Below are 14,154 nucleotides of genomic sequence, written 5' to 3' on the forward strand. Positions count from 1 at the left end.
GATTTGATTTATTGCACTCACATATACTGGGCGAGAGTGAAAGGTATTGCTTCTTGCGCGGTACACAGGCAGAACATACCATTTACATAGTACATGTGGGAGAAAGAAAGGGACAGCTGCATTTTGTAATACTACTGCAGCGTAGAATACTACAGTGGGAAATGAAGATTACTCGGAAGTATAAGAGAATTAGAATTAAGTTTTATAAGAATAGCACAAAAGTCATTGACTTAATGGGTATACTGGGGATAGCTGGCAAGAAACAGCCATGCCCCGGCGCCATCTTGAATAGGGTTGGGAGTCAGTGGCCCGTGTCGCCGTGGGTTGAAATGAAATGTGTGATTACATTTCCATCGTATAACGTTATCACATCATTCCTACATGCAATGATATCTATGTAACAAAGTGAAAGATATCAATTCAGGAAAGCAGTTAGGAATACAAAGAACAAAAAACAACACAGCACAAGAAACAGGCCCTTCGGCCCAACAAGCCCGCGCCACCATTTTAACTCTGAGTGATTGCCTCATTCCAATCCTTCTTCGACCTATGACTTTTGCCTACGCCTCTTGGACTCCACAATAAAGGTGTGCAAATTTAGAGAATTATATGTACGACAGATTAAGGGAGGTCTAATTTAGGGATAATTTCTTAACATCAATCAGCCTAAAAGCACGTTTTGGGGGTGTGGGAGCACCCGGAGAAAACCGATGCCAACACGAGGAGAATGCGCAAACTCCACATTGACAGTGACCCGAGCCAGGGCCAGATCCCTGGCGCTGTGAAGCAGCAGTGCTAACCATTGTGCCACCATGCCGCCCACTGCAAAGGCTCTATATTTAGTGATACTGAATCTTTGCCAACATTTGGATATAACTTGCCCGTTTGTCTCTCTTTCCGTTGCCCTTTGCGTTGTCTTTCTCTCAAGCTAAAACTGCATAAGAAAATAAATAAACTTAAACAGGTGTTATATCCTGCAAATCCTGGCCAAGAAATATTTGAGAGAAAGGATACTCATTGTTAAAGTGTGGAAAATGTCAAAATGTACCATTGGAATAAGTCGTGGTTTTGAACTGTGTTTAACAGGATATTACATACAGAGAGATGAACTTTGAAAATGGCTCAGTTACTCACCTTTCATTCCCGGCTCCCTCCGCTCGCTCTCCTGAAACAAGGCACTGTGATCAGTAATTTAAACCTTCGAGGGGAGTCACATTGGATGAACAGTAATGATATTCCTACTGAACATTATTCCTCACCTGATCTCCCTCTCTTCCAAATACAAATGGAGAGAAGGACAAAAAGGATAATCGGGATCACCAGGATAATTACGGCAATGGAAAGTTCCAGATTGCACCATCCTATAGAGAGAAAACTATTAGAAATTGCTGCTGGGTCAAATAAATCTTTCCGCGTTGCTGGGACGGGAAGCTGAACGCAGACACTCTAACCATTGCCTCTCGACATTGTGTTATATCCATAACTGAATCACCATTGGCATTTTTTTCAGATTATCATTGATCAAAACTCAACTGGAATCCCCACTTAAACAGAATGTCTAACAAAGCAGGTCAGAGCCTGGGAATCCTGTGGAGAATAACTCACCTCCTGACTCCCCGAAGCCTGTTCATCATCTATAAAGCACAAGTCAGAAGTGTGATGGATTACCCCCCGCTTGCCTGTTTGGTTGCAACTCCAACAACTCGTAAGAAGCTTCACATTATCAAGGGCAAAACAACCCGCTCGATTGGCAACACATTCACTCCTTCCACCAGCCCTACGCTCAGAATCAGCAGTGTGTTTGCACTCACTGTAGCAACTCATCAAAAATCCTTAGACAGCACCTTCCAAACCCACGAACACTTGCATCTTGAAGGACATGGGCAGCAGATACATGGAAACACCACCACCTGCATTTTCTTCTCCAAACCACTCAATATCCTGACTTGGAAAAATATTGTCATTCTGTCGCAGTTCTTGGGTCAAAATCCTAGAATTCCATGCCTAATGTCATTGTGGGTCTACCTACAGCTCGTAGACTGCCCCACATTTTTGAAATAGCTATTGAAATCCTGCCAGTCTATCTATCTTTCCTTCACAGTTTTGTGCATTTCTCACTCCCGAGTCCAAATCCAATTCCAGTTGTGAGATCTATTGTTATAGATGTTTCCGTTGGCCATTCAGATGCGCTCTTAATCACAAGATCAAACAGTAATCATAATCGAAAAATGCAATTTATGCGTTGCTTTTGATCTTGATTTTAATGCGATTGGATTCCAGGTATTAGGAATTTATGATAAAACAGTTGCCAAACGGAAACTAGAGATTCTGGAGTGAGATTATGGAAAATTCAACTAATGCCTCAGGGAAAAAACAATCGAAAATTCTTTCAATTCTTCTGTTTCTTGATTGCAAAGCTCATCCAGCGTCGGACTGACCTCAACTGAGTTTGAAAATCCAATGTCTGAAATGGGCGGTGGACGCACATTCAATAAAAGAACTTTCATCCGGGAAAACAGACTCTGCCTTGAAGGGGAGAAGTGACCGGATTCCGGGCGGCACAGTGCTTACCCCTGCTGCCTCACATTGCCAGAGAACCTGGTTTGATTCCCGGCTTGGATCACTGTCTGTGCAGAGTCGGCGCGTTCTCCCAGATCGGTGCTCGCCTCCTCCAGGCGTTCCAGTTTCCTCCAATTCTCGGAAGCCGAGCTGGTTGGCGGAATTGGACATGCTGAATTCTTCTTCAGTGCACTCCAAGAGGCGCAGGAGTGTGGCGAATAGGGGATTTCCACAGCAATTTCATTGCAGTGTTAATGTAAGCATATCTGTGACACTAATAAATAATGCAGGTAACATTGGAGCTCTCTCCTGTGTACCTAACAGACGTCAGTTTCTGAATAGTTGGAACATTGACGCAACTGATTACAAGTTGAATTCAAACCATCATTGTGGAGATTAAAAACTCACCTGTCCCAGTTTCTGCTGCGTTGGGGAAGGACACACTTTGCGTCCAATATTTGCCTGGAATCCCCAGTTGAACAATGCAAGTACCGACACCGACACTTCTCCAGACTTGCCCCGACACCATGACACGACTTCTGATGCTGTAGGTCCCGTCCTCCTTCATTATCCCGGGATCACTCGATCCCTCAGTGACCAGGCCAGAAATATTCCAGAAAATAGCAATCTGGTTTGAAGAAACTCCACTGACCAAACACATTAAGGGCACATGATCATTCACATCCGGCTTACCCGGCGGGACAAATACCTGCACAGCCGTCTTGTTGGTGGAACTGTCTCGACAGAAATTAGGAAACAGTTAACGATTATTTTACACACAAAAAAGGATCATGCCTATATTGATTGGCTGGTATATTGGGCAGATATGTGGCAAATGGAGTTTAATCCTGATAAATGTGAGGTGATGCACTTTAGCAGAAATAATGTAGGGGGGAGTTATATGATAAAGGGTACGCCTATAAAGAGTATAGAAACCCAGCGGGACCTGCGGGTGCAAGTGCACAAGTCTTTGAAGGTGGCAGTACAAGTGGAGAAGGCTGTGTAGAACGTTAATGGTGTGTTAGCCTTTATTGGAAGGAGTATAGCATATAAGAGCTGGAGTCTAATGTTGCAGTTGTATAGAACGTTGGTTAGTCCGCATTTGGAGTGCTGCGTCCAGTTCTGGTCGCCTTACTACCGGAGGGACGTGGAGGCTCTGGAGAGAGTGCAGAGGAGGTTTACCAGGATGTTGCCAGCTATGGAAGGACTGGGTTATGAGGAACGATTGAGCAAATTGTGGCTGTTTTCCCTTGAAAGAAGGCGACTGAGGGGGGGATCGAATAGAGGTATATAAGATTATGAAGGGTACAGATAGAGTAAACAGAGGGAAGCTATTTCCCATGTTAGAGACACACAGTACGAGGGGCCAGGGTTTAGGGTGAGGGGGGAGGGGTTTAACACGGATATTGGAGGGAGGTTTTTCACACAGAGGGTAGTGGGGGTATGGAATGCTCTGCCAAGTAAGGTGGTGGAGGCAGGGACGCTGGAGTTGTTTAAGAGTCACTTAGACAGGCACATGAGTGGGCTGGAGACGGGAGGATATAGGAGATTGTTTTAAATAAGGTTCATTAGCATTGGGACGTCCCTGGTCATGTAAAAGGATTTTGAATGATACGAATGTTTTTCTCTTTTAGTTCACAGGTTTTACGTCGGTCCGCCTTGTTGTCCAACGAGGGGCATACACGCGATGGGTCGTACTTGGGCTGCTCTTGGTTCTTCGACATTGGCCTTGTGCTTCATGTCGTTAGTGTGCGCTTAAACTGGACCAGATGCTGGGCAAGACGACAGCTCAGTGACTATCACTGATTGCTGTGCAGACACATGGATTTGGGCCGGTGTCTGTGGGAGTTTGTACATTCTGCCCCTGCTTGCGTGGGCTTTCTCCGGGTAGTCCGGTTTCCTCCCACACACCAAAGATGTGCTATTAGGCTGATTGGCAGTAATAAATTGTCCCTAAATTAGTTTCCCCCAGTGTGGATGGCCATAAAACAATAGATAAGTGTCAGGGGTGGGGGGTGGGGGGGGGCGGCGGTGACTGGTAGTGTTAAAATAGCGGCGCGGGCTCGTTGGGCCGAAGTGCCTGTTTCCCCGGCTCTTTTGTTCTTTGTTCTTTGTTTACATGTTTTGCTTAGTTTCATCTGCGCTGTTTAAAATATAGATACCTACATGCGTGATTTGCTCCCATTGGAAAAACTTTCTCGAATCATTAGTTGCATCTTTTCTGTTAACCCACTGTTCCCATCGCCTGCAGCATTCCCTGGGCTTGGAAAACCTCCAACGCGTCCTGCAGTGCAACTGAATGATCGATCCAAACTGAGACGAGTGAACAAGAAACACTTAATGTCCGCTGGAGTCATACACTTAATCTTGTTCCTATTTGATAATGAGAGAATCTCCGTGTTCTGTATCTGGACATCGTGTTTGCAAACATTGAAAACACCCTTACGCGATTCCCTAGTACACCTTACTCCTCAGGGGAAAAAATGCAGTCATGCTGTATAAATATTCTGTCGACAACATTGCCTCAATATTTATTCCTGGAGTATCGAGCAATGAACACGATTTAAAGAGATTCGACGCCTGTTTAGATGTCTGTAAGGTTCCGAATGTCTGAAAACGCGATTTAGAACAAAGAACAACACAGCACAGGAAACAGGCCCTTCGGCCCTACAAGCCGGCGCCGCACATTTTAACACTCAGTGAGTGCCTCATTCCAATCTTTCTTCTACCTACGACTTTTGCCTACATCTCTTGGATTCCACAATAAAGGGGTGCAAATTTAATGAACAACAAGGCTGCAAATGTTTGCTTGGGTCAGAACATGAACGGGTCCAGTTCGATAGTTATATGCATCCAGCATGAAAACATTTGCATCCTTTTGAATATATCTTCATTCATTACTTTTTTTTTGCAGGAAACAGAATGTAATAATGTGTTTGGGGTGAATTCAACGCAATTTTCTGCTATCCGCTGACGGGGGCGAGGTATAATTCGGATGTTAGAGGGAGGTTTTTCACACAGAGGGTAGTGGGGGTGTGGAATGCTCTGCCAAGCAAGGTGGTGGAGGCAAACACGTTGGAGTTGTTTAAGAGTCACTTAGACAGGCACATGAGCGGGATGGAGATAGAGGGATGTAGAAGACTATTTTAAATCAGGTTCATGGGCCTTGGGACGTCCCTGGGAATGTATAAGGACGTGGATGATACTGATGTTTTTGGAGCAGAACGTCCAGGTGGATATATTGGTGAATGTTTCCCGTGAACGATTCTGATCAGCTGCAAATTATTCATTTTTTCACCATGAAATTCTATTTTTAACGGAAGTAAGCATTGGCTGAACTTTCTACCTGACTCACTACCTCAGTGGTTCCACCCCTGCAAATGAGCGACACTAATAGAGGACTGGTGAAGACACAGACCTGCAACGAGATGCTGCAACATTCAGGGTGATAGAAAGTTGCCGGGCTGCGGTCACACAGGGAACCGGAAGACCTGGTGAACATGTACATTTTGCAGACACAGCGTGCTGCGGTGAGAATTGCGCAGTAAAAATATCAGAGCAGGGTGACTTGTTGTTGAGCATTTCCTGTTTATCGATGTAGAGGCCGCGCAGAGCTCAGTCTATAACGAGAAACACCTACGAGCTTGTGCTAAACACGTGATCAGACTGATCTAAACTGTGTTGAACAGAAAATGTGGCTGAATTCAGCAACATGACAGTTTGTCAAATTCAAAGAACAAAGAACAACTAAACGGGGGACTGAGCAAATTGCACACTCTTGGACTGTGTCAGCTGAGGGCTGGATGGGCTAGGGTCGTTTACCTTCGAGCAGAGAAGGTTGAGGGAGGAACTGATGGATGGTTAAAAAAAATATGAGCGGCATAGATAGGATGGATAGGAAGGAACTTTTCACCAGAGCAGAGGGCTCAATACCCAGCCTGGGACATTGATTTAAACTAAAGAACATGTGGTTTACAGCAGATGCGATTAAAAAAAGGTTTCCACAAAGAACATAGAACATTACAGCGCAGTACAGGCCCTTCGGCCCTCGATGTTGCGCCGACCAGTGGAACCAATCTAATGACCCTCTAACCCAGACTATTCCAATGTTATCTATACGCCTATCCATTGACCATTTTCCGCATTAAACTCTATCTGCCACCTCTCGGCCCAGGTCTGCAGCTTATCTTTGTCCCGCTGCAAACTGTAACATCCATCCTCACTGCCTGCAACTCCTCTGACCTTGGTGTCGTCAGCAAATTTACTAATCCATCCTTCTACACCCTCATCTAGATCATTTATAAAAATGACAAGCAACAGTGGCCCCGAAACAGATCCCTGAGGTATACCACTTGTAACTGATCTCCAGGTTAAATATTTCCCGTCAACCACCACCCTCTGTCTTCTATCAGCTAGCCAATGCCTGATCCAAACTGCTAAATCAGAGGGTAATAGGAATGTGGAAGTCATTGCCTGAGAGGATGGTAAAGGTGGGAACGGTCACAATATTTAAGAAGTATTGAGATGAACACTTTATACGTCTGAGTATGGAAGAGTAGGGAGTTTGTGGCATTTGAGTTTTTTAGGTTAATAGTCTCACGAAAATACCACTTTCGATAAATCAGGTCAGAGCTGGCGAGGAAATGACAAGGATTGAGAAGATGATCCAGATGCTGCAGATCACAAATCGAAATTCGTTATTTCTTCCGTAACATTGCACTCATCCTATTGTTTTGAAATGTATGGTTTATGTTAAATACAAACACAAACTCATTGTGTAAAATTATGATGAAAACATTGGAAATTCAATGCATTGCAATCTGGGCCCATCTGTCATTGAATTCCAAATCGATAAATCATCAAACCTCTCACACCTGAAGCATTGACAAACATCTGAATTCTGGACGGATTGTGTCAGTTCAACAGAAATCGCAGCATCACAAAGATTACATTTCGTTTTAAGTTTATTGTTGATCAAGATCAAGACAAAGCATCGTTGTAAAAATAGAATCATTAATTGGTAGTCACGCATTGACATTTACAAAGAGAATTTGTACATTTCCTGTGAGTAACCTGAACGATACGATCAGCAGAAACTTTCCAGAGAAACTCAGGAAATTTTCTGAGCATTGTTGGAAGTTTTGCCTACAGCTGAAGGACACTATTCCTGTGAAAAACCCTAAACTCAATTTCCAATCATTTACAATGAACGCTGGAGGCAAAAATTGATGGATGCGCGAGGATAGGATAACTGTTTGAAGGGGGTCTCATTGGCTCCATGGTTACGTCCATGAGGCTGTGGAATTTTCGGGAAATTCTGCCCCCTCCAGAACTCATGGTTTGGATCCTTATTTTCGATCCGCCTTCTTTTTTGATCTCTTTTCCAAGGCGGCCAAATCCAGGGAGGCTTATGTCAGTCTACTCTGAAACATTAACAAATTATAGAATGACCAAAGGAAGCAATAGATTCCCTGCAGTGCAGAACATAGAACATAGAACATAGTCGGCGCAGTTCAGGCCCTTCGGCCCTCGATGTTGCGCCGACCAGTGGAACCAATCGAATGACCCTCGAACCTAAACTATTCCAATGTTATCGATATGCCTATCCACTGACCGTCTGAATGCCCTTAAAGTTGGCGAGTCCACAACTGCTGCAGACAGGGCATTCCACACCCTTACTACCCTCTGAGTAAAGATTCTACCTCTAACATCCGTCCTATAACTACCACCCCTTAATTTAAAGCTATGTCCCCTCCTGTTAGCCATCACCATCCGAGAAAAAAGACTCGCACTGTCCACCCTATCTAACCGTCTGAACATCTTGTATACCTCAATTAGGTCATCTCTGAACCTTCTTCTCTCTAATGAAAATAACCTCAAGCCCCTCAGCCTTTCCTCATAAGACCTTCTCACCATACCAGGCAACATCCTGGTAAACCTCCTCTGCACCCTTTCTCTGGAAGGAAGCATTCGGCCCATAAATATTTGAGATGACACCGAACCTCAAAACAACATAAAATCATAGAATCCTCCTGCTTAGATAGAAACTATTCGGCCCAATGAATCCACGTTGGATGTTTGGAAGGGCAATCTACCTTTTATTCACCCGTGGAACGTGGGTATCGCTGGCTTTGCGCATTCTTCGTTGTGTTTATTTAGAGAGCATTGAGAGTCAACCATCAGACTGAGGCCCTGAAGTTTCACGTAGGCCAGGCTAGATAAGAATGGCATATTGACTTTACAATAGTGTACCTCACGTGTTTTTCCAAGAATGGTTTCTTCTTCATCTGTGGATTCTTAATTCCAGATTTTTATTTTTCGCTGAATATAAAATCCGCCCTCTGGCATTGCTGGGTTAGAGCACGATCCTCAGAACATGAGCTAAATTTATGGATTAATCTTCTCGCGATAAGGCCGCAAGGTCATAATATCCCATTTAGTCCAAACTTCACCTCAACTTTCTTCATAATGCTTATCAATGTTCTTTCCAACAAGCAGTTATCCAATTTCCTTTCAAAGTGTTTGTTGATGCCGCTTCCAGTGGCCTCTATCTCAATTGCAAAATAAATGTCTTAATGCGTCCGTGGAAGAATTAGTCAGTAATTCCTCCATCGTGGGCGGCACGGTAGCATCGTGGTTAGCATTGCTGCTTCACAGCTCCAGGACACACAGACTCAGACACACTTACACATAGAAACAAAGAGGCGCACAGAAACACACACACACACACACAAAGTACAGGAAGTGTTCACTCATCCGCTGGCTCCCTCAAACACATAGCCTCTCTTTCTCTCCCTGAGTCTCCCCCTCACGCACACAAACATCTACCCGTCCCGCTCAACATAGACATAATCTCTCACCGAGAAAGATGCACAGAAAGAGTATCTCACAATCTCTCACACACACAAACTCTCAACAACACAGAAACAGAGAGATATACATAGAATCTCTCAAGCACACAGGCTCAAGCCAGCACATATATAGAATCCTACGGTACAGCATGAGGTCATTCGGTCCATCCAGTCTGCACCACAATCACACTCAGGCCCTATCCCCATGCATTTACTCCAGCTAGTCCGCCTGACACTAAGGGCAATTCAGCATAGCCAACCCACCTAACCCGCACAACTTTGGACGCTGAGAGGAAACTGGAGCACCCGGAGGAAACCCATGCAGGCCCGGGGAGAACGTGCAACCTCCACAGAGACAGTGACCCAAGCCGAGGATTGAACCTGTGTCCCTGACACTTAGAAGGAGCATTGTTAACCACGATCTCACTGTAAACATAACCCCAGCAATTAAAACATTTCCAACTGTGCGCGGATGGGAAAAAACCTGGAACTGAGTGAGGGAGAATTAGACCCACCGCAAAAAAAATAAAGTGAAAGAAAAGACGCAGAAATCTGGCAATCAGCAATGAAAACTGCTGGAAATCCGCAGCAACGTCTGTCCGAGGTATTGTAACCGGAACATTAACTCAATCGCTGTATGATCATTTGGAAGAGCCGCAAAGATACATGTTCTGGTTCCAAAGTGTGGACGGGTGTGATTTGGTTACAATTAGATGTTTCAGACAGTGAGCTCCTCGCTGACAGCCGCATGAACTATCCCAGATGGGACATCCTGCAACTTATTCCAAAATCCAATTTCCTCAATGATATTAAAATATTTGCAAAGCGCTTACCTGATCTGCACAGTCTTGTGTTCCCTTTCCATATGTTTGGCGATAGTTATCTGTGTAACAAAGTGAAAGGTATCAATTTAGGAAAGCAGTTAGGAAGTCAAAGAACAAAAAACAACACAGCACAGGAAACAGGCCCTTCGGCCCAACAAGCCCGCGTCGCCATTTTAACACTCAGTGAGTGCCGCATTCCAATCCTTCTTCGACCTATGTCTTTTACCTACGCCTCTTGGACTCCACAATCGAGGGGTGCAAAATTAGAGAATATGAAGGGAGATCCAATTTAGGGACAATTTGTTAACACCAATCAGCATAAAAGCTCCTTTTTGGGTTGTGGGAGGAAATCGGAGACCCGGAGAAAACCCTCGCAAACGCGGGGAGAATGTGTAAACTCCACACAGGCAGTGACCCGAGCCGGGAAATCGAACCCAGGTCCATGGAGCTTTGAAGCAGCAGTGCTAACCACTGTGCTACCGTGCCGCCCACGGCAAAGTCTCTATGATTTATCTGTTCACTGATATTGAATCTTTGCAAACATTTGGATGTAACTTACCCGTTTGTCTCTCTTTCCGCTGCCCTTTGCGTTGCCTTTCTCTCAAGGTAAAACTGCATCAGAAAATTAATAAAGTTAAACAGGTGTTATATCCTGCAAATCCTGGCCCACAAATATTTGAGAGAATGGATACTCTTTGCTAAAATATGGAAAACGTCATCACGTACCATTGGAATAAGTAGAGGTTTTGAACTGTGTTTAACAGGATATTATATACAGAGAGATGAACTTTGAAAATGGCCCAGTTACTCACCTTTCATTCCCGGCTCCCTCCGCTCGCTCTCCTGAAACAAGACACTGTGATCAGTAATTTAAACCTTCGAGGGGAGTCACATTGGATGAACAGTAATGATATTCCTACTGAACATTATTCCTCACCTGATCTCCCTCTCCTCCAAATGGAAATGGAGAGGAGGACAAAAACGATAATCGGGATCACCAGGATTCTTACCGCAATGGAAAGTTCCAGATTGCACCATCCTGTGGAGAGAAAACTATTAGAAATTGCTGCTGGGTCAAATAAATCTTTCCGCGTTGCTGGGACGGGAAGCTGAACGCAGACACTCTAACCATTGCCTCTCGACATTGTGTTATATCCATAACTGAATCACCATTGACATTTGTTTCGATTATCATTGATCAAAACTCAACTGGAATCCCCACTTAAACAGAATGGCTCCAAAAGCAGCTCAGAGGCTGGGAATCCTGTGGTGAATAACTCACCTCCTGACTCCCCAAAGCCTGTTCACCATCTATAAAGCACAAGTCAAAAGTGTGATGGATTACCCCCCACTTGCCTGGTTGGGTGCAAGTCCAACAACGCGAAAGAAGCTTGAATCCATCAAGGGCCAGGCAGCCCGCTCGATTGGCGGCACATTCAGTCCCTCCACCAGCCGACGCTCCGAAGCAGCAGTGTGAACAAGGAACAATACAGCACGGGAAACAGGCCCCTGGGCCCAGTGAGCCCGAGCCGCCATTTTAACACTGTGCTTTTCCTCCTCCACCCTTGACCCATGTCTATGCTTATGGTACCCCCATTGGAAACCAGATTAAGGGGAGAATAATTTAGGGACAATTTGTTAACCAATCAGCCTCAGAGCACATCTTTCGGGGGTGGGAGGAAACCGGAGCACCGGGAGGAAACCCACGCAACCAGAGGGAGAATGCGCATACTACCACAGACATTGGCCCAAATCCATGTATCTCCACAGCAAACAGTGATAGCCACTGAGCTGTCGTGGTGCCCATCTGCTGATCCAGTTTTAAGCGTACACTCACTGCAGCAACTCATCCTTAGGCCGCACCTTCCAAACCTACGAACACTTCCGCCGAAAAGGACATGGGCAGCGGTTACATGGAAACACCACCACCTGCATTTTCCTCTCCAAACCACTCAATATTCCGACTTGGAAACATATCGGCATTCTGACGCAGTTTTTGGGTCAAAATCCCAGAATTCCATCCCTAATGTCATTGTGGGCCAACCCACAGCACGTAGACTGCACCACATCTTTGAAATAACGATTGAAATACTGCCACACTATCTAACTTTCTTCACAGTTTTCCGCATTTCTCACGACCGAGTCCAAGTACAATTCCAGTTGTGAGATCTATTGTTATAGATGTTTCCGTTGGCCATTCAGATGCGCTCTTAATCACAAGATCAAACAGTAATCATAATCGAAAAATGCAATTTATGCGTTGCTTTTGATCTTGATTTTAATGCGATTGGATTCCAGGTATTAGGAATTTATGATAAAACAGGTGCCAAACGGAAACTAGAGATTCTGGAGTGAGATGATGCATAATTGAATTAATGCCTCAAAAGGGGGGAAAAAATCGAAAATACTTTCAATGCTTTCGTTTCTTGATTGCAAAGCTCATCCAGCGTCGCATTGACCTCAGCTGCGTTTGAAAATCCAATGTCTGAAAAGGGCGGTGGACGGAGATTCAATAAAAAAACTTTCATCCGGGAAAACAGACTCTGCCTTGGAGGGGAAAATTGACCGGATTCCGGGCGGCACAGTGCTTACCCCTGCTGCCTCACATTGCCAGAGAACATGGTTTGATTCCCGGCTTGGATCACTGTCTGTGCAGAGTCGGCGCGTTCTCCCACATCGGTGCTCGCCTCCTCCGGGCGTTCCAGTTTCCTCCAATTCTCCGAAGCCGAGCTGGTTGGCGGAATTGGACATGCTGAATTCTTCTTCAGTGCACTCCAAGAGGCGCAGGAGTGTGGCGAATAGGGGATTTTCACAGCAATTTCATTGCAGCGTTAATGTAAGTATATTTGTGACATTAATAAATAATGCAGGTAAAATTGGAGCTCTCTCCTGTGTACCTAACAGACGTCAATTTCTGAATAGTTAGAACATTAACGCAACTGATTACAAGTTGAATTCAAACCATCATTGTGGAGATTAACAACTCACCTGTCTCAGTTTCTGCTGCATTGGGGAACGACACACTCTCCGTCCAATATTTGGCTCGAATCCCCATTTGTACAATACAAGTACCGACACCGCCACTTGTCCAGACTTGCCCCGACACCATGACACGACTTCTGATGCTGTAGGTCCCGTCCTCCTCCATTATCCCGGGATCACTCGATCCCTCAGTGACCAGGCCAGAAATATTCCAGAAAATAGCAATCTGGTTGGAAGAAACTCCACTTACCAAACACACTAAGGACACATGATCATTCACATCCGGCTCACCCGGCGGGACTAATACCTGCACAGCCGTCTTGTTGGTGGAACTGTCTGGACAGATATTGGGACACAATTAACAATTAATTTACACAAAAAAGATAATGTTGTGCCGTACTCTGAGTGAATTTCACTTGCTCTCTTACCTCCAACCAGGAGTGTGGTTCCTTTCCGGATCAGTGCAGACCGAGTATATACACAGTAGTAGGAACCAGAGTCACGCGTCTGGACATTGCGAATTTTCAGAATCAACACATTCCCTGGATTGGCTTTTTCAAAACTAAACCTACAGTTTGTCCAAGTACAGGGCGTAGTGTCTATTAGTGTCGGGGCTTCACCCAGCCGCTGTTGGTACCACGCATAATTGGACACCAAATCCACTTCTTGAGTGTCATGACAGGGTAATCCCACCGTTTGGCCCACTTCAGCTGTCATTGTGAAGGGGATCTGAGACAGAGAGGACTCGGATTCTGTAACTAGAGAGATTATTGTGACATAAAAACTGACTATTGAAATATCTGAAGTCTCTAAACATCAAATCGCCTCGAATTGTAATTTATTTTATTAATGCCAGAAGTGCATTAACACTGTAATGATGTTACGGCGAAAATCCTCCATTCTCCACACTGCGGCACCTGTTCGGATACACTGAGGGA

The 14,154-nt window shown here is 44.8% G+C and overlaps 1 protein-coding gene across 1 annotated transcript; it reads right to left on the reverse strand.

Annotated features, from left to right (window-relative positions):
• Positions 1-2,354: 2,354 nt before the first annotated feature.
• LOC145337324 (immunoglobulin gamma-1 heavy chain-like) lies at positions 2,355-13,933 on the reverse strand. Its single transcript, XM_080182125.1, has 7 exons — positions 13,645-13,933; positions 13,223-13,552; positions 12,643-12,719; positions 10,244-10,293; positions 4,726-4,872; positions 2,968-3,293; positions 2,355-2,464 (listed from the first exon to the last, which is right to left on the reverse strand). The coding sequence occupies exons 1-7, from the start codon at positions 13,931-13,933 to the stop codon at positions 2,355-2,357; spliced, it is 1,329 nt and encodes a 442-aa protein (XP_080038251.1).
• Positions 13,934-14,154: the final 221 nt, after the last annotated feature.

The sequence above is a fragment of the Carcharhinus amblyrhynchos genome, unplaced genomic scaffold, assembly GCF_965287045.1.
Source record: "Carcharhinus amblyrhynchos unplaced genomic scaffold, sCarAmb.v2.hapA scaffold_46, whole genome shotgun sequence".
Lineage (NCBI taxonomy): Eukaryota > Metazoa > Chordata > Chondrichthyes > Carcharhiniformes > Carcharhinidae > Carcharhinus > Carcharhinus amblyrhynchos.

Coding starts and splice junctions, on each gene's coding strand:
- LOC145337324 (XM_080182125.1), bottom strand. CDS start 13,933: ATGACAGCTGAAGTGGGCCAAACGGTGGGATTACCCTGTCATGACACT. Junction 4,873..10,243: donor CACAAGACTGTGCAGATCAG/GTAAGCGCTTTG, acceptor CACTCGTCTCAG/TTTGGATCGATCATTCAGTT. Junction 2,465..2,967: donor CGCAGCAGAAACTGGGACAG/GTGAGTTTTTAA, acceptor CGCCCATTTCAG/ACATTGGATTTTCAAACTCA.